The sequence below is a fragment of the Theropithecus gelada genome, chromosome 9 (assembly GCF_003255815.1).
Source record: "Theropithecus gelada isolate Dixy chromosome 9, Tgel_1.0, whole genome shotgun sequence".
In the NCBI taxonomy this organism is placed as follows: Eukaryota; Metazoa; Chordata; class Mammalia; order Primates; family Cercopithecidae; genus Theropithecus; species Theropithecus gelada.
In genome coordinates this window covers 17,439,490-17,464,914 of record NC_037677.1, presented here as the reverse complement: position 1 = coordinate 17,464,914, position 25,425 = coordinate 17,439,490, and the positions used below count along the sequence as shown (strand labels likewise).

Below are 25,425 nucleotides of genomic sequence, written 5' to 3'. Positions count from 1 at the left end.
GGAGTGGTTGATATATTTAATTCTGCCCACAAATTCATGAACCATTATGCACAACTTTTTCTCTTGTTTATAAAATTTAAGCTACCCTGTATCTAGACAGTACTTTTAATTAAGTCCTATTAACAGAAAAAATGTAATTCAGTACAAACGCCAATGCTGATCATGAAGCACCCACAAAATACCATTAGATACACAGACACATTCAAACGGTATACTGAAACAAAAGTTAGTACTAACATTTCAGGTGCGTTGGCATCTAAGTGTTCAAAAGTTCCCTACTGTATTCAAGAATCCTTAGTCTCTTCCTGGACTGCCTGTACTTTTTCAATTATCCTCCTTTGACTAAGTCTATTTAGTAACTGCCAAATGAGAGAAAACCAAAAATGACTCAGTCTGAAATTTATGGGACAGTTGATCTTAAACCCTGGGCTTTCTGCCCCAGGCGATTACCAACACCTTGAGAAATTGATGACAAGTGTGAACCTTCTCCCTAGAAAAATATATTCTAACCTTTTATAGGCATATGGTGGGAATTCATCACTTCCACAATTATTTCCACATAACCCTCAGAACCCTAGCTTAGCAACTTTATGCAAAAATATCTTTGGACAGTATAGAAAGCTGAAATATTTTATTACTATCTTTGATTTTATCTGAACTAATTATAATCTAATGCAAAAATCCCCATACTCTCAATTATTTTCTAATTCAAACTATCTGTAATTAGTCTGTTAAACTTTCTTCTACTATAATTGAGATTTCATGTATTTCTCTTCACTTCCAAGACAGTGGATAGAATGGAGAAATCTAGACTGATCTTTACAGCTCCAGATAAAGGGACTAAAAATATTGGTTTAAAATATTAAAGGTTAAAGAAAGAGACTCTTGGTTTCCTTCAAAAGTGATTTAAATTTAAACTAGGTTTTTATTACTAAGTTTTGGAAATGTAGTAACCATTTTTTTTCTCGTATCAAGGATATGTACATATTTCCCATTTCCCCATAATTACAAACAAACAACTCCCATCCACTTTTTATAAACAGTTCTTAACTTGGGCTTAGTAACAATGTATATGGTGCCAGTTATACAGAAAAGGTGGGAGTATAAAGACTATCCTGTCCTGTTAGAATCCTATAGAACTAAGGTGCTGGATTATGGTGGTTAGATCCTACTTGTAACAGTTTCAAAGGTGACTGTAAGGTAGTGTCAATATAACATCATTAACATCTTAATTACACCAAATATTCTACCCAAACCAGTCTAGGTAACAGAAGAGGAAAGGTTGTCATCCCCTCATAAATGGAACAATGCACCCTAGACAACCCAATGAAAAGTTAAACTACTATGGAACAGTAGCTCCATTTTGCTAAATATCATTTTAAAATCGACTTTTTAAGAATGTCTCTTAAAGTGATGTTTCCATAAAGGAGAATTGTAACAACATAAAGCTCCAATTTTAATAAAAAGATTTGATAGTATTAATCTATTTGGTAAGTTTAACTTTTCAATAGAATGCAAAGCCGTAGCACAAGATTTAAGATTATATAATTAAATTATAATCTTAAAGTTAACATTGTAAAATATTTATAATAGGACATATGCCCTGCACCAACCAAGCACTTGTTTAAACTTTTATCTTTTTTTAAACCCCAAAGGGACTCAATTATCTCAGAGCTGAAAGTCTATTATTTCGCTGTGATTTAAGTCACATCTGTACTTAAATACATTGTATTTTCATCATGTTACTTTTTTATTTTTAATTATTTTTTCTGAAACGGAGTTTCGCTCTGTTGTATAGGCTGGAGTGCAATGGGGTTATCTCAGCTCTCTGCAACTTCCACCTCCCCAGTTCAAGCGATTCTCCTGCCTCAGCCTCCCGAATAGCTGGGATTACAGGAAGCTGCCACCACGGCTGGTTAATTTTTGTATTTTCAGTAGAGACAGGGTTTCACCATGTTGGCCAGGCTGGTCTCGAACTCCTGACCTCAGGTGATCCACCCGTCTTGGCCTCCCAAAGTGCTGGGATTACAGGCATGAGACACAGCATCCCGCCAATCTGTTACTTTCAGACTTAGCAAATTTCGATGCATTACATTCTGAGAATTCACATTTAATCTCTAACATCTTTGATCCAGTCAAATTCTCCAATTTATCACAATCTGAAGTTACTTTTTCAGTACTACCACAATAATTAAAAAATAAGAAAGTTCAGTAACATTTTCCACCTCCAAATTATTTTTGGGGGGGTAAGGGCTTCTACTTGTTTCTTAAAAATTAAAAAAGTCTGCCTCGTTAGGTCCGTGTGTTCAGCTCATATTATTAGAACTGGTTAAATGGGAATACACGAATAATACTTATTTTCCCAATGTTAAAAGACATGGATTTCTGTGAAGTATATCCAGAAACAACATAACAATTACTAGGCGTATTTCACATGACAATTCTGCAGATTATTTTGATCAATAAAATGCTTTAATGAGGTGGGGTATAAAAAAAACTGTCCTCACCTTTCAGGACCAACATAGGACTACATACTTTTTTTTCTGAGACAGTCAATTCAGGTTCTAGGTTACAGTGACCTAACAAGATAACAAATAACTAATGTGTCAGTTAAAGGCAGAAGTTTGCTTTAACCCTTCCTCTTTATTAGAAGTACAAAATGCTTCCACAAATCATCAAAAAGTTTCTGTTTTTCTATGGTGAATCCAGAATTCAATTACCTTTATGTTTAGTATACCTTTTCAACATTGCATAACACACTACTTTCAATATTATGATTTACACAGCCTACCACTAACAGCATGAACCACGGGACTGTACAGCAGCTTGTTTACCGGGTACTTTTTACATTCTTCCATTAGGTTTGGTATCTATTCTTGAGGTCTACGCTTCTCTCCTCATACATAGCTTGGGTTGGATGTGAAGTGAAAAATTCTAAACAGATAACAGAAAAAGGCAATCTGAAGGAAAAAAAAATCCCTGTGTTTCAAAATTAGGGACTCCACATGTCACAAACTATTGATAGCCACTGCAGTATAAAATGTCAAAACTGGCTGGGCGCGGTGGCTCATGCCTGTAATCCCAGCACTTTGGGAGGCCGAGGCGGGGGGATCACCTGAGGTCAGGAGTTCAAAACCAGCCTGGCCAACATGGCAAAACCCATCTCTATTAAAAATACAAAAATCAGCCGGGCGTGGTGGCAAGCGCCTATAATCCCAGCTACTGGGGAGGCTGAGGCAGGAGAATCACTTGAACTTCGGAGGCGGACGGCTGCAGTGAGCCAAGATGGTGCCACCGCACTCCAGCCTGGGCAACAGAGTGAGACTCCGTCTCAGAAAAGAAAAGAAAAAAAATCAAAATTATTTCAGCGAATAAAATTACCTGTAAAATTTAACAAGCATTGGCATTTCATTGAGCTCAGCTCTGACTTTAGGTTGTAACTCTTGGGACTGTCCAAAGTACTCACAGAAGCAAGACTTAACTAATGTCTAAAGTGTACTGTAGTGCTGTCTTGCTTTAATCAAGGCTTTCCCCTTCCTTGGCTGTAAAACAAGAACTACAAATTAATTTCCAGGGCAGGGTAACACCAACACCCCAATACTTGAAAGTATTATCTGTAAAACTTATAAACAGAAATAAAAATAAAACCAAAAGACAAGATTCTGCAGTCACAAGTACTTTAATTTTAAAAACAAATCACTTATTAAAAAATAAACAAATGGCACCATGCTACTCTAAAGTTGATACAAGTAAAATAAATTAAGAGGTAGTGTCTCATAAGACAATGTGCTGAAAGTCAGTGCCCAACTAGACAATCTCAACTACTACATACACTTGGCTTATCTGTCAAGTTAGATTTAAGACACTACTCTCAAAAGTAACATTCCACTGTCACAGCTATTTTACTTTAAAAGGTTAAACAACCCAAAGAGTTTAAACAGTTTTATTTCCAAAAACAACATTACAGAGCATAATTTCTACAATAAAAATTCTTACAGTACCAAGAGAAGTATTACAGTACAATTTTCCACAACAAAATTGTAGCACACAAATCCACGCGACTGCTGGACTTCCTTGAACTGTCAATACACTGCACCCTGTTTAAATGGCTGTACCTGAAAACCAAGGTATGCAATTCCTTAGGCTTAGAAGTCATCAAGTTATACTGTCAAGGATCTGGGGGAAATGAGAGGAAGATTCTATTATCCTGGTGTCTGAACCCAACTTCCACAACAAGGTAAAGCCACAGCGATGGTAAAATGTCTATTAGTTGTCAACAGTCATTTACGTGCTGAAACCCACCCAATTTAGACATCTCAATATTAAGATTTCTGTGAATCAAGTCACTTAGTTTTAGTTCGGTTTTGAATAAGAAAGGATCCTCCTTCGAAATTTCGATCTATAACAGTTACTTAAATTGGGTCTCTTCTCCCCCTATGTTGAGATACCAGAAAGCAGGAGAACTTAAATTTATTTTACAAATAGGTAAGATTACAGGCTTCGGAAGAGAGAGCACTCCAAACAAATCTGCAAGATACTCGCAAGGATCACAGAAAAAGTCAGGGATAGTGGTTTATTATCCTCCGAACAACTAGCTCTGGGGAGGGATGGATGCAAACGTCCCAGAAAGAGGACACTGAGAATAAGTCTTATCTTCTAGGAAAGTAAGTCGTCCGGGCAAACACACTGCACCCTCGACATTTCCTTGCAGAGGGGAGAAAAGCCTCAGAGAGCCGCAGGCAACATGACATGCCCGTCTGAGGCTCCACGTGGGGGCTGCACTGAGCCCAACAAGCTTCCCAGGCCATGGGGCAATCAAATTCCCCGACTGTGCAGAGAACCTGCGCTCCCGGCCCGGGCAGCGGCGCGCGGGCCGCAGTGGCCCTAGAGCGCCACCCAGCGGCCCACGGAGAGGCCTGCAGGCGGGTCCTCCACGGCTCCCGGCTCGCCGCACCCCCACCGCCACCCAGCCCGTTCCCCTCTCCGGATGCACAAGGCCCAACCCAAGAACTAAGACACAAAATGGCTGCCGGCAGCTTCGTCACGTGACCCCTTTGTGCCTTTCGGGCCCCCGAACTCCGCGGGACCCGGGTACAAGTGGCCGGGGTCGGCGGGTGGCCTTAGAAGGGGCCCCGCCGGGCCGCGGCGACCGGGGGTCGAGGCCGGGGGAGGCGGGGTATAGGCCCGGCCGGCGACTGAGAGTCGGCGGCGAAGAGAAGATGGCGGCCATTTTGTGTGGGTTTGCTGCTCCGCCGCCGCCGCAGGCAGCAGAGGGAGCGGGCCTGACGGTGGGTCGGACAGGGGAGTTAACACGTACCGACTCCTCTTCCTTCTCCATTCCGGTGGGCATCTGCGGCACGGCCCTGTTTATCGAGGCGTATTCGTGCAGGTCGGGCAGATCCTCACAGCGGAAAACCGGCAGCGGCTTCGAGGCGTCTAGCGCCCGCGCCCGAAACGACAGTTTACTCATCTCAGGCGCAGCAGATACCTCTCCGCTCTGGGGAAACGGCCCCGGCCAGCGGGATCATGGAGAACCGGGGGTTCGGTCCCCACTCGCCAACCGCTGCCGGGGACTTGAGGGGCGGAGCGCTGAGCCCGCCGTCCGGGCACTAACACCAGCCGGGAGGGTGGGAGGCTGTGCCGCTCCGCTCCTCTCTCGCTCGCTCTCTTCAATACGCCATGGCCAACATGGCGGACATTAAAACTCCACTGTGCGCTCTTCAGCCAACCCCAGCCATTCCCCACACTGCATCGCGCAGCGGCGCGGGCACGCGGGCGGGGGGAGGGAGCGCGGGCTCGAGGCCGGCGTCGGCACGGAGCGCGCGTCCCGCCAGCCCCCGGCACCCGCCGGCCTCGCTTCCCGCGCCTCGCTACTCGGGGCCCCCGCCCTTCGCGGGCCCGGGGGCGGACAGGGCGGACTGGGCGCTCGGACACCGGGCGCCGGCTCTTGGGTCGTGCTCTCCGGCGGCGCACACGCTCACTTTCTCACGCTCGCTCCCTCCCGGCGCCGTTTTCTGACGGGCGAACAAGGTGCGGGAAAACACCAGCACGGCGACGTTTGGAAAGGCAGCTGGGGAGAGTGGCAGGCGGGGCTCGGGCCCGGGGACCGGGGGCTCGGAGGGCTCGGACCTCTGTGGGGTGTCCGCCAGCGGCCGCCCCGCAGGGCTTCGGAGGGGCGCTCCTGAGGCGCCGCGCGCCGCCGTCTGCCGCGGGGGGCGAACGCACAGTCTAGTTCCCGCGGCGACTTAGGTCTTTACGATAAAAATACAAACTGAATTAGGGGGCAGATGCTACTTTGAGTAAACTTTTATCAGCAGTTATTTTTATGTCCTAAAGCAACTTTGGATTATAATATTTTATAGGCACTGCATCAAGTCATTGATCGGTTTCCCACGCATTGGGCTTAATATAAATGATAGTATCCTATTCTACAAAGTAGATTTTTTAAAATCATGCATTTTTATCTACACATACTTACTTTTTAAATAGTAACTGAAGCAAAGGAAATTATTACCCACCACCGTAACATTTAGAAGCCAGATCTACTTCGGAATTTAAAGCCAGTTCTTTATGTCTAGCTCATGATTTTGTACTCAAAGAAACGGCGGCTTCATCATAGCCGTGGGTTCACACTTACCATTTGTCCTCCGAAAAACTTTGTAACACTGAATCATATAAAGACCTGTCGTACTCCAGCCAAACAAACAAAAAGCTGAATTATTAGATTTAGATGGATATGATAGATTGGTGGCATCGGTTTATATTACATGAAAATGGGTACCAGAGATCTCTTTTCGTGTTTTTTTTTTTTAATAGAGAAAATTGTTGGGGTGGGTTTAATAAATTGGCAGCCAAATTTCAATTCGAGTTTCAATTTGTATCTTGGTGCACAAGTTTGTATCTTGTGTAACAAGATACAAAAAGATACAAAAATGTTTTGTGAGTCTCCTTTTCTCCCTGGGGGCTACATAGTAAAAGTAATCATGCTCCTTAAATACTGGGCTTGATATGAGCTGTCACTAGCTTAGGGCACACAGGCAAACTGCTAGCCTCCAGGCTAGTTTAGCCAACTCCGTGGGGTAGGGAGAAGACAGGCGGATTGCAGTTCTCCAAAATTATCCTAAAACTCCGATATTACCAGCTCACTTAAATGAGGCAGAAGGACGTTCACCTGCATTTCCTATACAGAGACCGTGCATTTATTCATCCAATGAGTAATGAGTGTGTGTATTGAGCCCTCATAGCCTTCCAAGTCAGCTTGGCACCCACAGGGCTCTTGGAGGAACTTACACAGTGGGGAGAAGGACCCGCGAATGGCAACTGCCACAGGGCGAACTAAGTGTTATGTGAAAGCCCAGGCCACTGTGGGAAGGGGCAAGAGTGGCGCCCAACCCAGGGGAGTGGTTCTAATGAAGTGGCAAGGGAAGACTTTTTGGAAGAGATGGTATCTGGATAAATATGTAGGATAAGTGTGGGTTAACTTTGCAAAAAAAGTAAAAATGAAGGGAAGAAGGGTATTTTAAGACAACAGCAGAGACGTGTCCAAGGCTGAGTCATTAGATAGCAGTCACTTTCTGGGAGCCTCAAGAATTGCCAGCTTCATTGTGGAATGACACCTGTTTAGCCAGGTTTAACAGTTCCGAAAATACTGACTGAATATTATTCTAACAGCCTGCTCCAGCCTACAACATTAGGTTCCTGAAAGTCCTAGCAGTAGAATTCTTGATTGAGGAGCCTAAGATTTTAAGAACAAAGTAGAGTAAGTCAAGAGTGAACCAAGGAAATGAATTATTTCTACCCTCATTAAAATAACGGTAAACAACAAAGTAACTATTTCCACATCCTACATTAGTAATAATGGGTGGATACAAAAAATTTCTTATTCTTTAGAGAGTCTAAAATCACCCTCCATGGCAAATTCAGAGATAAGCGTACAGATTAAGTTTGCCTTTTGGCAGATAACATTATATGCCTGCTAAGAGACACCTTTTTCTCATCATTCCTTTATCCAGCTCCTCAATAATGTGGATTTCCAACTCTCAGGTCCTTCTGGGTTCCCAAGGACCCAAAGGCTGGAATCCCAAGCCTCTTTTATAAACAAACAAACAAACAAACAAAAACCCTTTCTTGAAATTTTTGTTTTTTAGAGACAGTGTCTCACTCTATTTCCCAGGCTTGAGTTCAGTGTTGTGATCGTGGCTTACTGCAGCCTTGAACTCCTGGGCTCACGCGATCCTCCTGCCTCAGCCGTCAGTAGCTGGGACTAAACGTACATGCCACCATAGCCTGCTAATTTCTAATATTTTTTCTAAAGACAGGGCCTCCCTCTGTTGCCCCGGCTACTCCTGAACTCCTGACCTCAAGCAGTCCTCCCACCTTGGCCTCCCAAAATGCTGGGATTACAGGTGTGAGCCACTGCATTCGGACCCATGCCTCTTTTTTATGCAGTTCACTTTTCTTCACCTTAAGGGGCAGGAAGGCAGCAGTAAAGGTTCAGGCTTAGTTTTCCCCAGATTCTTTTATCTATCCAAAAGATTCCTTGAAAAAATGGTTAATCCTCTACTTCCACTTTAACAATTCTTTTCTGTTCTCAACTTAAAATTCCTTCTTTTTCTAAGTGTCCCCAACAAAAGTGATGTGAAATTCTCGATGTTGCATAAAATGTATGCTAGGGCAAAGCTGAATACACTAATGGCAGAAGGAAATTCTTGTTTGGGAAGGGATTTGGAGTATTTAAGATAGTTTGATTTCATGTCACAAATATGTATTGGATAACCAGGTAACACACAGTACTGTCATTGTAGGGGATACAAATAAAACACTGGCAAATGGATACCCAGTTACCCAAGTGGCAAGGCAGTATAATGAAATGTAAGTGGCTATGGGAATTCAGAAAAGAGAGCAGTAGGTTCCATCTGGGTTGATCAGACAGCATGAAGAAGCAGCATGTGATCTGATTCTGAAGGATGGCTAAGGTTCCAACTGCTCATGGGAATGAAATGCTATTATAGAAGAAAGAACATTCATGGGGGAACACAACTGTATGAACAAAAAGGTGAGAGGCAGCAACTGTCAGGTATGATTGAGGATGAGGAGGTTTATTTGGCCGGAGTTCAGTAGGAGACCCCAACAACAATCCCATTAGGAGGTAAAACTAGTAAGAACTTGGGTGGATGGAGTAGGAGTAGAAGGTAAAAGAGACATGAGTTTTCATGGTAATAATCATTACATATAACAGCATGAGACATGTGATTTCTGTTCCAAATGCAGAATTTCTACTTAACAAAAACTTAGAATATTCCAAAGGCAACTGCTCTGACACCGCATTCTGCGGTAAATAATACATTTGAAATACAGCTCTAAATAGTAGTTTATGTTCACTATGTATCCAAGTCTTATGATTTCTTCTTTGAAATTGTTTCTAGGATTTACTTCCCGATTTCCATTTCCATTGTCTTAAACATAGCCCCAGCTCCCATCACTTCACCCCTAGAAACAGCCTCCCATTAATCCTTTATTTATTCAGTCCATCCTTTATTTACTCACTCCCTCAATAAACCTGTTTAAAGCCCCCACTTTATAGGAAACTGTGCTGGTACTCTTCTGTTGGTGGCTAGTGGTAACCAAAAGTGGAAGCAGAGTCAGTGGGTCCCTGGGGCCTCACAATGCATGTCACCAAGTCAGTGTGCCAAAAACTCTACTTCATTCTGTATCCTCCCTTCCCCAAGTCATATCTTTATAACTGCTCTTTGTTTTGCCCATTAGATAAAGCCAAATTTTGGAGTGTTTGGTTGTCAAGACCTCCTATAATTTTGCCCCACTCTGTCCAACATCGTTTGTCATTATTGCTTAAGACAAGCTTTTCACGCTAGCTACCAGTCTCATCACCATCTTCAGAAATCGTGGTGGCTCATGCCTGTAATCCCAGCACTTTGGGAGGCCGAGGCAGGTGGATCATCTGAGGTCAGGAGTTCATGACCAACCTGGCCAACATGATGAAACCCTGTCTCTACCAAAAATACAAAAAATTAGCCGGGCATGGTGGCACATGCCTGTAATCCCAGCTGCTTAGGAGGCTGAGGCAGGAGAATTGCTTGAACCCGGGAGGCAGAGGTTGCAGTGAGCCGAGATTTCTCCATTGCACTCCAGCCTGGGCAACAAGAGCGAAACTCTGTCTTAAAAAAAGAAAAAAAAAATCAGCATGTCTTTCCTGCCTCTAGGTTTTTATTCATTCTGTTGATTATTTATTTATTTATTTATTTATTTATTTATTTATTTATTTAAAGAGATGGAGTCTTGCTCTGTTGCCCAGGCTGGAGTGCAGTGGCATGATCTTGGCTCACTGCAACCTCCACCTCCCAGGTTCAAGTGATTCTCCTACCTCAGCTTCACAAGTAGCTGGGATTACAAGTGTGCACCATCATGCCTGGCTAATTCTCCTACCTCAGCTTCACAAGTAGCTGGGATTACAAGTGTGCACCATCATGCCTGGCTAATTTTTGTATTTTTTTAGTACAGATGGGGTTTCGCTATATGTTGGCCAGGCTGGTCTCGAACTCCTGATCTGAAGTGATCCACCTGCCTCGTCCTCCCAAAGTGCTGGGATTATAGGCGTGAACCACCACGCCCAGCCTTATTCATTCTTTTCAGTCTGTCCTCCCTGTCCTGCCTCAGACTGACTGTCTATCGAAATCCTATCTCACAGGAATGTTTTGAACACTAAGTAAAACCATGTAAAGCACTTAGAATCATCCCTGGCCCACAGTGAACCCTCAATAGATGTAAGATATTGTTATTATCCTTTAAAATCCAACTCAAATACCACCTCCCCCATGAAACATTGACTAGTTAAACTCTCTGGCTCTAATTTCCTAATCCGAAGCATCAGTGAACAGTTAGGTAAATGCAAAATAAGCCTACCCCAATCTTTCTCATCTCTGAACTCCTATTGTGCTTTCAGTCAACAGGAAGAATAGCTACCATTTATGGAACACCTACTGTGTACCAGGCGATGCAGAAATACTTTAAATGCATTATCTCAATTTTCATGACAGTCCTTCAAGCAATAGGTATGTCCCTATTAGGTATTAGGTAGGGTTTAGAGAGCTTGTGTGACTGGTTTATGACCACGAAGCTGGTAAGAGGCAGTGCTGAGATTCGAATCCCTAGTATCTGGCCGGAGACAGAGGCTCACGCCTGTAATCTCAGCACTTTGGGAGGCCGATGTGGATGGATCACCTGAGCTGGGGAGTACAAGACCAGCCTGACCAACACGGAGAAACCCTGTCTCTACTAAAACTATAAAATTAGCCGAGTGTGGTGGCGCATGCCTGTAATCCCAGCTACTCAGGAGGCTAAGGCAGAAGAATACCTTGAACCCAGGAGGCGGAGGTTGCCGTGAGCCGAGATCGTGCCATTGTACTCCAACCTGGGCAACAAGAGCACAACTCCATCTCAAAAAAAAAAAGAAAGAAAAAGAAAAAAAAAATAAAATAAATCCCTAGTATCTGATTCCAGAGTGCAGTCCCAGATTGAAGTGAAGTGAGGAGAGAACTAGAATTGAAGACAGAATATTTAAAAGGGTTGGTAATGAAGGGAGAAGAGAGAGAGAAAGGGGTAGCTATTTGAAGTCAAAGGTTTCATTGTTTTTGAAAGTAGGAGACATGTGGGCATGTTTGTACACTAAAAGCAAAGAATCATTTAAATGGGTTAATTTTAGGGCTATCTTTCTCTGAGGCAGGCAGGAAGGAGGTGATGCAAAGAGTTAAACTCTCTTTGATGGGACAACAAGATTAAAAATCATAATACTAGTTTTGGTAGCAGGAATCTGGATTCCTCATTTCTTCAAGCATTCAAAAAATATTTATTGAATGTTTACTAAGAGCTAAGGCAAAACAGTTTGTGTTGGAGAAACAATAATACACAAGGTATGGTCTCTATATCCTGGCAGGACTAATAATAAAGTGAGGTACTGTATTTGTATTTAATTGGGAAAATGGGAAATTAATGTCTTTAAACCGTGTAAATGCACAATGATGTCTACATTAAAAAGTGACATAGTACAATAATTTGAAGCATTCTGCAAAAGTATAAATACTGAATACATTTTCACTTGAAGCAATCATTTCTAATCATTTCTCTTAACTTCCTGCTTTTTACTTTCATAATAAGCTACATAAAGAAATGACTGCAAACAATGCTTCCACTATAACATTTGGGTAAACAAACACTGGAAGCCCTTTATGGTATGTTGTTTTTTTCATCTAGGAAGTATTGGAAAGAAAATATTACAGTTGCCTTTCAATATATTTAATAAGGTGTCACAGAAACAATATCTGAACTACTGATTTCCTTACTGAGTAATTTGTGCATGGAGTTCTGTACATAATCTTTAAGAACTATGTTTCACATAAAATAAAATCATTCAGAGGATATTTAGAAACAATATATCTGTATCTTAAGAGAATAAAGGGCAAAAGTTACTTCAGTTTAACCTTGTCTTCAATATGAAGTTTAACAACAACAACAAAGAAATAAAAAATGCATGATTCAATACAAAAAATTAGCCAGCCGTGGTGGTGGGCGCCTGTAGTCCCAGCTACTTGGGAGGCTGAGGTAGGAGAATGGCGTGAACCCGGGAGGCAGAGCTTGCAGTGAGCCGAGATTGTGCCACTGCACTCCAGCCTGGGTGACAGAGCGAGACTCCGCCTCAAAAAAAAAAAAAGAAAAGAAAAGAAAAGAAAAATGTGTGATTCAAACAAATGGGACTATCTGAGAATTGTAGTTGCAGCAGTATTGGGATTTAAAAAAAAAATGACACACAATACATTTTAGATTTTCTATGTAATCTAAATAGAATGTCTTTACACATTTATTGTGTAAATCCTAAGGTTTAGGTTTTCTATAACCTTAGGATTTACATAATAAATGTGTAAATGTATTGGGATTTACACATTTATTGTAAATGTGTAATGTGTAGATGGCCACACAGCAAAGAGTGGGTGGCAGGCGAGCCAGGAAAGCTTCATCTGTATTTATAGCCACTCCCTAGTGCCCACATTACCACCCAAGCTTCACCTAGCATTAGATTCTCATAGGAGCTCAAACCCTATTCTGAACCGCACATTGGGGGGATCTAGGTTGCATGCTCCTTATGAGAATCTAATGCCTGATGATCTGTCACTGCCTCCCATCACTGTCCCCACATGGGACCATCTAGTTGCAGGAAAACAAGCTCAGGGCTCCCACTGATTCTACATTATGGTGAGTTGTAGAACTGTTTCATTATATATTACAATGTAATAATAATAGAAATAAAGTGCACAATAAATGTAATGCATTTGAATCATCCCCAAACCACCCCCTCCCCTGGATCCATAGAAAGGTTGTCTCCCATGAAACTAGTCCCTGGTGCCAGAAAGGCTGGGGACCAGTGCTATAAATCATCTGATCTTTTCCTCACTGTGCTGGCAAGCAGTTGAGACCTCTATGACAGCATTTTAAGGGGGATACTACTAGTTGCAGCTGGAGAAGTGGTGGGAGGCATGAACAGGAAACTGTAGAGCAACTGAACTTGAAAAATAATAATTTAGTACTTAACAGAGGAAGTATACAGTAGTCTCTTCCATGTTTCATCCCAGCGATTAATTTCTCAGAATAAAAGTCTGTCTTAGAAAAATGTACAAATTAAACCATATACATTTTAGAAATATTTGGTGGTATTTATCTAAACTGGATTATGTTAAATTACTGTCAACCCATTAAACCCATTGACTGGCACATACTGACAGATTACTCTGTGTAGGCCAGGCATTGGTGCAAGGCTGTAAGGGGTAGAAAGACAAAAAAACGAGAGAACACGCTACCTTTAGTGCCTTACCTCCCCCCACCTTTTTTTTGAGACAGAGTTGACCACACTAGAGTGCAGTGGCATGATCTTGGCTTCAACCTCTGCCTCCTGGGTTCAAGCTATTCTCCTGCCTCAGCCTCCTGAGTAGCTGGGACTACAGGTGTGTGCCACCACGCCCAGCTAATTTTTGCATTTTTAGTAGAGACAGGGTTTCGCCGTGTTGACCAGGCTAGTCTTGAACTCCAGACCTCAGGTGATCTGCCCACTTTGGCCTCCCAAAGTGATGGGATTACAGGCGTGAGCCACTGCATCCGGCCAGTGCCTTACACTTTTGAGTAGATAGACTACTTAAGCATTAGTTTTACTAAGTAACACACAAACAAATCAGTATGGTACAGATGGTCCATGACGGGTGAAGGAACGAAATTTAGAGGAATTAGAAAAATTGTTAATGAAGTAGAAAGGTATGTTGGAAGGTTTAAGTACAATTTATTAGTGGGTGGTAGACAATGACTGTCAGGGAAAAAGGGCTTCGAGAGAGAAAATATCATGAATTGCTTTCGCTTTTATAACCCGAGGAAGGAAATCCTTTCTATTTTCTTACTGAAACTTGGGGTACATAATTATCTTATCATATAATAAATTAAGATTAGTGAAATAAAATGTTTTATTTTTCACTGTATTTATTCTTCTCCATGACACCGTGAGTAACATTGTTCCAATTGCTTAGGTAAACACTGTGAACCTAGTTCCCCTTCCCTTTCAGAGCAGGGAAGGGAAAGTGAATGACTGGAAGCCTGTGGAGTGGGATTCTCGGTGTGAAGACTCACTCAGGGAGTGAGAGAGGAGCCCTGGGGAATACCAACATCTAAAAGATACCCAGGACAAGAACGGAGGGCGAGGCTGGGAGAAGCCTGGAGACAAGCCAAATGAGGTCAGCATTTCAAGGAAGAGATGGAGGAGAATCAAAAAGAATGAGGAGGTCACAGCAAACCCAATTTCTTTAGGACAGCGTGGGAGGAAAATAGACTGTGAGCTGAGCCGTGAACTGGAAGAGTTATAGGCCGAGTGGTGCCTGCACACATTGATTAAACATTTACCAAAGCCCCCAAAAAAGTGATTTCCCAGTACCTTCTATAATCATTGTTTAAATACTTGTTCACAAGAATGAGACCACTTTGAAGCCAAAAATCAGTTAAGCTTCAGGACATAGCCAGGGACACAGAGTAGCCATCATCATCAGCACCTCCCAAGTTGTAACAGAGTACATGATGTATCTTCCAGAGTTAAAGTTGTAGAAGCTCAGAAACCAAAGACCTACCTGACTTCTCTACGTGAGTTACTGACACAGGTAAAAGCCACATCCCGATCTTAATATTTCTTCTGAATTTGGTTTCCCAAACACGAGACACATAAGTCAAAACGTTAGACAGTTGCATTGCAGCAGCATGCATATTGGAATGAGATAATATTTTTTTGTTTTAATTGATTTATTTATAATAAGTTTAACACTTTGTGTTTCTCTTTTTTCTGGTCTTTTCTGGTTTTGTTTGTTAGTTTTGTTGTTGTTGTTTTGACACAGGATCTTACTTTGTGGCCCAGGCTGCAGTGCAGTTGTGCTATCACAGCTCACTGCAGCCTCAAACTCCTGGATTCAAGTGATCCTTCTGCCTCAGCCTTCAGTAGCTGGGACTACAGGTGCATGCTACCATGCCTGGATAATTTTTAAATTTTTTTCTAGAGACAGGGTCTTGTTATGTTGACTGGGCTGATCTTGACCTCCTGGCCTCAAGCACTCCTCCTGCCTCAGCCTTCTAAAGTGCTGGGATTATAGGTGTGAGTCACCATGCCTGGCCCTATTTGTTAGTTTTTGTGTTTGCCTTTCATTGGCTGGTTTTACAATATTGAGATAGTATAGTTTATTCTGTTTTGTGGCCTTTAATTCTCAATATATATATATTTTTGACAGAGTCTCACTCTGTTGCCCAGGCTGGAGTGCAATGGCATGATCTCCACTCAATGCAACCTCCACCTCCCTGGTTCAAGAGATTCTCCTGCCTCAGCCTCCCGAGTAGCTGGGATTACAAGTGCCTGCCACCATACCCAGTTAATTTTTGTATTTTTAGTGGAGACAAGGGTTCACCATTTTGGCCAGGCTGGTCTCAAACTCTTGACCTCAAGTGATCCACCCGCCTCAGCCTCCCAAAGTGCTGGGATTACAGGCATGCGCCATCATGCCCAGCCTATTTCTCAGTATAATTTGAGAATGCTCCCATCTCATTAAATACTCTTCTAAGACTATTATTTGACAGAGATACTTATCCAGCATCTATAAAATAACTTACTTAAGAATTACCCTCTTAAAGTATAGAATGCACTGACTTTTCATTGTTATAAAGAACACATATAATCCGAATAGTACATTTAAAATAAAAAATGGGTTTAGGATGGGTGTGGTGTCTCACACCTGTAAACCCAGCACTTTTCGAGGCTGAGGCAGGAGGATCACCTGCACCCAGGAGTTTGAGACCAGCCTGGGCAACATAATGAGACCACATCTCTACAAAATTACAAAAATTAGCCAGGGTGTGGTGGTGCACACCTGTAATCCCAGCTACTTGGGAGCTGAGGTGGGAGGATCACTTGAGCCTAGGAGGTTGAGGCTGTAGTGGGCTGTGATTGCATCACTGCACTCCAGTCTGGGCAACAGAGTCAAAAAAAAAGGAAAGAAAATAGGTTTAAATTTTCATGGTTTAAGGCACAGAACAAATGTCTGCTGTTCTTTGAATAATGATAGTGACAAGTCTACACGAATGAAGGTTAGCTGCTTCACCAGCCGTCTGAGTAGATGACAAGCACCTAGTATTTAAATATCAGTATTTCTTCCCAGATATTAGTTTAGCGTTTTCAAAAACTAGGCACCATAAAATACTGATGTTCTGAAATGAGAGTTATGTAAAGAATTCCATATAAAACTAATAAGTTAGGGAAATACTACTTATTAAATCTTCCTCTTTAAGATAGGTATAGGCTCACCATGTATAGGCTCAGGGAAGTCCTGCAGAAAAGAAACCCATTTACTGATGCTTAGCACAGTATTTTCCAAAGTTTCTGACCATAGAACCCCTTTCTGTACACTGTTATTACCTTTAGTTCTATAAGAGCACACTTTAGGAAATGTCATTTTAGGCAATTCAAGGAAACAGAAGTTTTTCCAATCAAGTTATCCATCTAATTACTTTTTTTTTTTTTTTTTTTTTGAGACGGAGTTTCGCTCTATCGCCCAGGCTGGAGTGCAGTGGCCAGATCTCAGCTCACTACAAGCTCTGCCTCCCGGGTTCACGCCATTCTCCTGCCTCAGCCTCCCAAGTAGCTGGGACTACAGGCGCCCGCCACCTTGCCTGGCTAGTTTTTTTTTTTTGTACTTTTTAGTAGAGACGGGGTTTCACCATATTAACCAGGATGGTCTCGATCTCCTGACCTCGTGATCCACCCGTCTCGGCCTCCCAAAGTGCTGGGATTACAGGCTTGAGCCACCGCGCCCGGCCCCATCTAATTACTTAAGTCTGCCAAATAAACTTTGAAAAGGCAGAAAGATCTTATAAATGTAAAATATTATCTTTATTACTGTCTTAAAATGTTTCATCCTGCTAAAAATTGTATAAGACATTAAAATATAAAACTGGATGAAATTCTGGCAGGTACTAGAGTTGAGCAGATTGCTACACTTTGATAGTATATATGGTTTAATAACAAATTAACTAGAAATGTTTAGCTACATTTCTTTCCAAAAATTTCTCTAGTAAAATGAATACACTGAATTTTAACTAAAAGATTTTGACACTAATTTAAGCTATTGAAAGCTGTAGTTTCCCCATCCATAAAATAGGAATCATAACAGAATCTATTACCTAGGTTGTTGCAAGAATTCAACAAAAACAGCATAGCATGGGCTTGACACAAAAGTCATGTTTAATAAACATAAGCTATTGTTTGAATGATATTTTTACCCTATATTTTCAAATAGATCATTTTACTCTTCTGAGATTTATTTTTCATATGTACAGTATACAACATAATATTGTGTTGTAAAGGCTTCAAAACTCTTAGCTAAGGAAAGAGAAAAGAAATTCTCATATGAAGCCAAATGCCTGAAAGATACTATATAAAATTAATTTATTTAAAAGAGGACATTCACCTTCTGAGATCTTTTTGTTTTGTTTCCATTTAGGAGTTTTGTATCATTCATATGTTTGTATCATTAGTAGTTTTGTATCATCCATGTTTGTATCATTAGCAGCTTTGTATCATCCATGTTTGTATCATTAGTTTTCTATAATTCGTATGTTTGTATCATTAGTTTTGTATCATTCATGTTTGTATCATTAGTAGTTTTGTATCATTCATATGTTTGTATCATTAGTAGTTTTGTATCATTAGTAATTTTGTATCATTCCTAGGTATATTTAGTAGTTTTGTATCATTCATATGTTGTATTATTAGTAGTTTTGTATCATTTCTATGTATATTTAGTAGTTTTGTATTATGCATATGTCTACAAGGAGCCCTGCTGCCTCTTTTCTTCTCATTGCCAAGTGATTTCATCTGGTAGTTGCACAGTGGCTGCCCAATCTCCAAATCTGGTCAAGCTAGCTCCCCAGGGAGTCAAGGCCTCTTTGCACAGGTTGCCACTGTTTGCCTCAGGGTGAGTGCTGTGTGTGAAAACAGTCCAGTGATAAGTAACAATTTGCATTCAAGGCAGCCACATAGTGTAGTGAGACACAGCAGGATGTTCCAGAAGGAACATGGGCCTCCATATTTCCTGATCTGGATCCAAATCTAGTATTTACCATTTACCAGCAGTAGGACTTTATAGAAAGGATTCGATCTCTGAGCCATAAGTATCTCACATGCATGGTCTACAGAATACTTGTTCTCTTTCCGTTAGGGCATTATGAACAATAAATGAGACAACATGGTGAAAAATCTTTGAAAATTCCAAAGTATCATACAAGTTTAAAGAAGAATACCACATAATTTTGTTTCAATTTCACCATCATGGTTGGGAAGGGGATATATTTCCCAAAAGAACACATTAGAACAGAAAATCTAGGACCTGTTCAAATCATGTAATTAATCACAGATTTGATTGCTAGAGTTGGGCCCTTTGAATGTTTCCTTAAAAAGGAAATCTTAGGCAAAACCAAAATTCACCCATTTTATTTTTAAAATTGTCTTTTCTCCACCCCTTTTAATTTAGCTTGCTGTGTTTCTTCACTGTACTCTAAAGAATGTCTACTACAATGCAAAGTTTAGGAAATCTATGATATGTTTGCATTATTTTGTGATAAGATATTTACCTGTAATTTTTACTGCTATAACTTTCAGTATGAAGCCTCTTCCTTATCACCACCCCAGAAACATAAAAAAAAAAAAGTTTTTTTCCTGAGTTTTCTCTGCTCACTGATTTCCCCTTTTTAAAAGCAGCAATAAAGGTTGCTAGCACATATATGCAGGAACTTTGGAAAAGAAAAGAAACTTTCTGAGGAATGGAAGCCCGTTTACATTATCAGCAGGCCCAGAGAGGCACTGAAATGCGACAGCAGTCATGTCTCACTTCCTCCTTCGGTTAAATAATTATCTCTTGAAGCCACTTGATGGGAGCTCTAGACTGACACCAAGTAGCCATAAATTAAGCTAGCAATGCCACATACTGGACACCATAACTTATACTCCATAGTTCAACACGTATAGTCAGGCTGGGCGTGGTGGTTCACGCCTGTAATCCCTGCAATTTGGGAGGCCAAGGTGGGTGGATCACCTGAGGCCAGAAGTTCGAGACCAGCCTGGCCAACATGGTGAAACCCCATCTCTACTAAAAATATGAAACTTAGCCAGGCGCAGTGGCTAAGGAGAATCACTTGAACCCGGGAGGCGGAGGTTGCAGTGAGCCGAGATCGCGCCACTGCATTCCAGCCTGGGCGACAGAGTGAGAATTCGTCTCAAAAAAAAAAAAAAAAAAGTATAGCCAATCAGTAATCAATGTGGTCTCTGTAACCCAATGAGAATTCCTGTCAAAGAGCCCATTCCTTTTTCCCTTTTGCCTTTAAAAACATGCTTGTAACAAAGGCCAAGGAAGCACTCTCCAGGATGTGCCCTGGGCAGCCATCCTCACTTTGGCTTAAATAAACTCTTAAAATTGTATTTTGTGTCTTAGCTTCTTCCCTTAGGTCGACAGCTTTAGGAAAACAAATTGCTAAGAGATATAGTGTTGTGTAGTGGTTAAAAGGTCTGGCTCTGGAGTCAAACATGATGTGGGTTTGAATCTCAGCTCTGCTTTTTTCTAGCTCTGTAAACATGAATGAAATTTATAACTTCTATGAGCTTCAGCTTCCTCTAACGTAGAGATAATTAATGCCTATCTGCAGGCATTGTGTTGGGGATCAGGACATATAACTCCAAAATATGACAGTGGGAGACCGGAATATGCCACCCCCAAGATATATTTCTTTGGCATATTTGAGCTGCTTATTCTGAGAAGTTGCAGATACAGTAGTAGTACTGAAAAGCCATCCTTTGTTATAGAATACCCCCCTTTTTCTAAGAAAAATAGAAAAAGTTACGATTATAGTTTACTGTTTTCTCTTCTTTTCTCTTTTGTGCATTTTCCCTGTACCCCACTTCCTACTTAGACATTTAGAAATGCAATTATAACCTTTTACTTCCCCATCACCAGACACCCCCTACAGGGCAAGTTCATCTACGTGCTTCCAAGCTCCAGAGTGGAACTCTCACCCATCAGGAGACTGCTTTGAGAGATAATATTCAATTTACAGCCCCAAATGTCAGAGGTGTTTGAACAAGAGCAACTCTATCTTGAGTAGGGGCTGGGTAAAATGAGGCTGAGACCTACTGGGCTGCATTCCTAGACACTTAAGGCATTCTAAGTCACAGGATGAGATAGGAGGTTGGCACAAGATACAGGTCATAAAGACCTTACCAATAAAACATGTTGCATTTGAAAACTGTCATGATGCTGGTGGTAGTGTAGTGGAGGTCCCTCTCATCACTATCTTGGTTTTGGTGGGTTTTATCCAACTTCTTTACTGCAACATGTTTTATTGGGAGGCTGAGGCGGGTGGATCACAAGGTCAGGAGATCGAGACCATCCTGGCTAACACGGGGAAACCCCGTCTCTACCAAAAATACAAAAAATTAGCCGGGCATGATGGCGGGTGCCTATAGTCCCAGCTACTGGGGAGGCTGAGGCAGGAGAATGGCGAGAACCCGGGAGACTGAGCTTGCAGTGAGCCGAGATCATGGCACTGCTCTCCAGCCTGGGCGACAGAGCAAGACTCCATCTCAAAAAAAAAAAAAAAAAATTAAATTAAAAAAAAGGAGGTATTAATAATCCACCCTTGTTTAGAAGATACTTTAGCAATAACCATAAAAACGGGCAACCAGCAGCCTTTGGGGCTGCTCTGTGTGTGGAGTAGCCATTCTTTTGTTACTTTGCTTTCTAAACTCACTTTCATTTCACTCTGTGGCCTTGCCCTGAATTTTTTCTTGCACGAGATTCAAGAGCCCTCTCTTGGGGTCTGGACTGGGACTCCTTTCTGGTAACAGAAGCATGTGATGTAGTTTAGATATGTGTCCCTGCCAAAATCTCATGTTGAACTGTAATCCCTAATGTTGGAGGTGAGGTTGGATGGTAGCTGCTTGGATCATGGAGGTGGATTTCTCATGAATGATTTAGCACCATCCTCTTGGTTCTGTTCTTGTGACAGTGAGTGAGTTTTCATGAGATCTGGTTGTTTAAAAGCATAGTAGCACCTCCCCGCTTGCTCTCTCTCTCTCTTGCTCCTGCTCTGGCTATGAGAGTCTCATTCCCCTTTACCTTCCACCATGACTGTAAGTTTCCTAAGGCCTCCCCAGAAGCCGAGCAGATGCCAGGACCATGCCTCCCATAAAGCCTACTGAAGCATGAGCCAATTAAATCTCTTTTCTTTATAAATTACCCAGTCTCAGGTATTTATGGCAATGCAAGAGCAAACTAATACAGTATGCCTGCTACAAAACTCTCTCCCACCTGGATAATTTTTGGCCCATGAAGATGCCAACTCAACTGCCTGGTAGATAAGGCACCAAACTAGCACATGGATACCCCACCTGCTTGCTTCCTCCACTGTGTGCCATTCATGTTAGGCCCCCTTTTAAAAGTGTCTGCTTTCTGCTCCAGAAGTGAAGCAGTACCCTTAAGGCAGGAAGCCTGTACTTCTTCCCCTAAGCTAGCTTTGGAACAAAAAGTCACTTTCTTTATACCACACCTCCTTATTAAGTGAACTCTGCAAGTAGCCAGCTACTGAACCTGTATTTCTGCTATACTTTTGTAAAGAAATTTGCGTCTGTAAAGGAAATCTATATTAGTAAAAGCATCCGTAACAGGAAGAGGGCTGTTCCAGACAAATTTTTATTACCTAAGAGACCATTTTATATGCATAACAGGACAATCTTTATTCACCATACAATTTCTCCCCTCACCCTCCCATTATTTGTGTGCTCCCCACCACCCACCACCATCAAAAGCCCCCATCCTATTCTTTTCTGTAGCTAAGGATGCTATACAAGCTTCCATCATCTGATTCCTCTTTGAGTCTCATATTTTGTGGGATGTATGTGCATAATTAAGTATGGTTTTTCTCTTGTTAGTCTGTCTTGTGTCAATTTATTCATAGCCCAGCCAAAAAACCTGGAAGTCATATTTTTTTTGCTCCTCTACAGTTGTTTGGAATCAATAAATAATTCATGTAACCAAATTCTGTGAGTTTTTACTTCGGGATGGGTATTTCACAAGCACTATCTTTTAATCTCTACAAAGTTTGTTTGTTTGTTTGTTTTTTGAGACAGAGTCACTTTTGTTGCCCAGGCTAGAGTGCAATGGCACAATCTCGGCTTATCGCAACCTCTGCCTCCCAGGTTCAAGCGATGCTCCTGCCTCAGCCTCCTGAGTAGCTAGGATTACAGGCATGCACCACCTCGCTTGGCTAATTTTGTATTTTTAATAGAGATGAGGTTTCTGTCCGTTGGTCAGGCTGGTCTTGAACTCCTGACCTCAGGTGATCTGCCTGCCTCGGCCTCCCAAAGTGCTAGGACTACAGGCGTGAGCCACTGAGCCTGGCCACAAAATCTTATAAGACAGCTTCAGCACCAGTCATCATAATAAGATTTCAGTAAGTATTAGACATTGCCATTATTATTATTATTTCACAAAAAAGCTGAGCATTTTTCCTCCTCCTCCTCCTCCTCCCCTCCTCCTCCTTCTCCTCCTCCCCTCCTCCTCCTCCTTCTCCTTCTTCTTCTTCTTCTTTTTTGAGGCAGAGTTTTGCTCTGTCACCTGAACTGCATTTTCCCCTTCCTTCCTTCCTTCCTTCCTTCCTTCTTTCTTTCTTTTCTTTTTTTTTTTTGTGACAGGGTCTGGCTCTATTGCCCAGGCTGGAGTGCAGTGGTGCAATCTCAGCTCACTGCAACCTCTACCTCCCAGACTCAAGCCAACCTCCCACCTTGGCCTCTCAAATAGCTGGGACTGCAGGTGCATGCCACCACACCCTGCTAGATTTTTGTATTTTTAGTAGAGATGAGTTTTCACCATGTTGCCCAGGCTGGTCTCTAACTCTGGACTCAAGCAATCCACCCATCTTGGCCTCCCAAGGTGCTGGGATTACAGGCGTGAGCCACCATGCCCAGTCTTGCATTTTTCTCCCTCCTTCCTTCCTTCCTTCCTTCCTTCCTTCCTTCCTTCCTTCCTTCCNCTCCCTTTCTTTCTTTCTTGTCTTCTGTTTTCTGAGACAGGGTTTCACTCTGTCACCTGGGCTAGAGTGCAGTGGCACAATCTCGGCTCACTGGCAACCTTGATCTCCCAGGCTCAGGCAATCATCCCACCTCAGCCTCCCGAGTACCTGGGACTACGGGCATGTGCCACCACACCTGGCTAATTTTTGTATTTTTTGCAGAGAAAATTTTGTATTTTCACCATGTTGCCCAGGCTGGTCTCGAACTCTTGAGCTCAAGAGATCTGCCTGCCTTGACCTCCCAAAGTGCTGGGACCATAAGCTTGAGCTACCATGCCCAGCCCATTTTTTCTTGAAGAAAGAGTAAGGAATAATTTTCAGTGTAGGGTAGAAAGTCAGTTGCCCCTGAGTATTCTGAGCCAGGTTCTAATTACCTTCATTTTAACATAAATGCTAAGCTGGGTTTATACTAGCTGTCAGTCATTCTTTCCCTTGAACAAAAATACTAAAAACCTAGACCTTTAAGAGAAAGAAATGCTATTCTGAATTTTTAAAAAAGCGTTCCTTCTTAAATAAATTCTCAAACCCTATCCTTTCTCTTTCAATTCCCAAAAATACTAGTGTGCACACACATGTATATATAAGCTTCTTTACACCAGGCTTGTAGGGGACACTATTGTGTGTATTTCCAATATATAGTTTCCCTTCTTCTGTCTTAACAGAACTCTTTTTGCCTTTGTTTTCTTGAGTTGTTCCAATAACTGTGCTTTTTCAAATAGCTAAACTTGCACAATCTACTTGAAAAGCAATAGCTGTTCAGCATGAATTTTGAACTATCCTCTGTATAATGGTCTTTCTTAAAATATTCTCTTTTTCTTAATTCTCAGTGGGAATAAAAAACAAAACCCTTTTATGTGCAGAGAAAAAGTCTCATTTTATAATAGTATTGTGTCCATTATGTTGGTTTTTTTTTTTTTTTTTTGAGATGGAGTTTCACTCTTGTCACCCAGGCTGGAGTGCAATGGTGTGATCTCAGCTCACTGCAACCCGTGTCTCCCGGGTTCAAGTGATTCTCTTACCTTAGCCTCCCAAGTAGCTAGGATTACAGGTGCCCACCAGCACACCCAGCTAATTTTTATATTTTTAGTAGAGATGGGGTTTCGCCATGTTGGCTGGGCCGGTCTCAAACTCTTGTCCTTAGGTGATCCGCCTGCCTCAGCCTCTCAAAGCGCTGGGCTTATAGGCATGAGCAACTGTGCCCGTCCCCATCATGTTGGTTACTAAGGGTATTTTTAAAAAGCAAAAATTTTTTTAAGCCATGTGACATGTTTATAATTAGAGTCATCAATGAATTAAAAATTAATCCATGCTAGGTTACCTTAACTGTATTACGTAGTTATTTGCAAGCTTTTATTTAAAAAAAATGTAAGTTTCAATCCTGGCTCACCTAGTTGAATGATCTTGATGTTAATCTCCCTGGGCTTCTATCTCCTCAGCTTTGAAAAGACTCGACCCTTCCCAACTCTTTCAACTCTCAAAGATAATTTACTTTGAGACATGTGATTTCTAAAGAAACTATGCCTTTAGTATTTTCTAACTATATATTTATCAAGCTCGTCCAACCTGCAACCTTCCAACTTGTGGCCTGTGGGACACACGCAGCCCAGGACAGCTTTGAATGCAGCCCAGCACAAATTCATAAACTTTCTTAACATATTACGAGAATGTTTTTGCGATTTTTAAAAAATAGCTCATCAGCTAGCGTTTGTATATTTTATGGCTCAAGAC

General features: G+C 41.8%; 1 protein-coding gene and 1 long non-coding RNA gene across 5 annotated transcripts in view; one reads left to right on the top strand and one right to left on the bottom strand.

The window, feature by feature from the left end:
* Window positions 1-25,425, bottom strand: part of EPC1 (enhancer of polycomb homolog 1) — a 113,402-nt gene that overhangs the window by 73,773 nt on the left and 14,204 nt on the right. For 2 of the 4 annotated variants that reach the window (XM_025397242.1, XM_025397243.1), the window contains exon 1: window positions 5,318-5,773. The exons of 1 other annotated variant lie outside the window; for it this stretch is intronic. In XM_025397242.1, coding sequence (XP_025253027.1) covers window positions 5,318-5,470 — 153 coding nt within the window. In that variant the 5' untranslated portion in view covers window positions 5,471-5,773. Of the gene's footprint in view, window positions 1-5,317; window positions 5,774-25,425 lie in introns of those variants that run through there. One more of the 4 variants, XM_025397245.1, reaches the window with a different exon arrangement.
* LOC112631773 overlaps window positions 5,919-25,425 on the top strand; it is a 29,007-nt gene continuing 9,500 nt past the window's right edge. The window contains exon 1 of the long non-coding RNA XR_003121191.1: window positions 5,919-6,030. This is a non-coding gene — a long non-coding RNA (uncharacterized LOC112631773). The remainder of the gene's footprint in view (window positions 6,031-25,425) is intronic.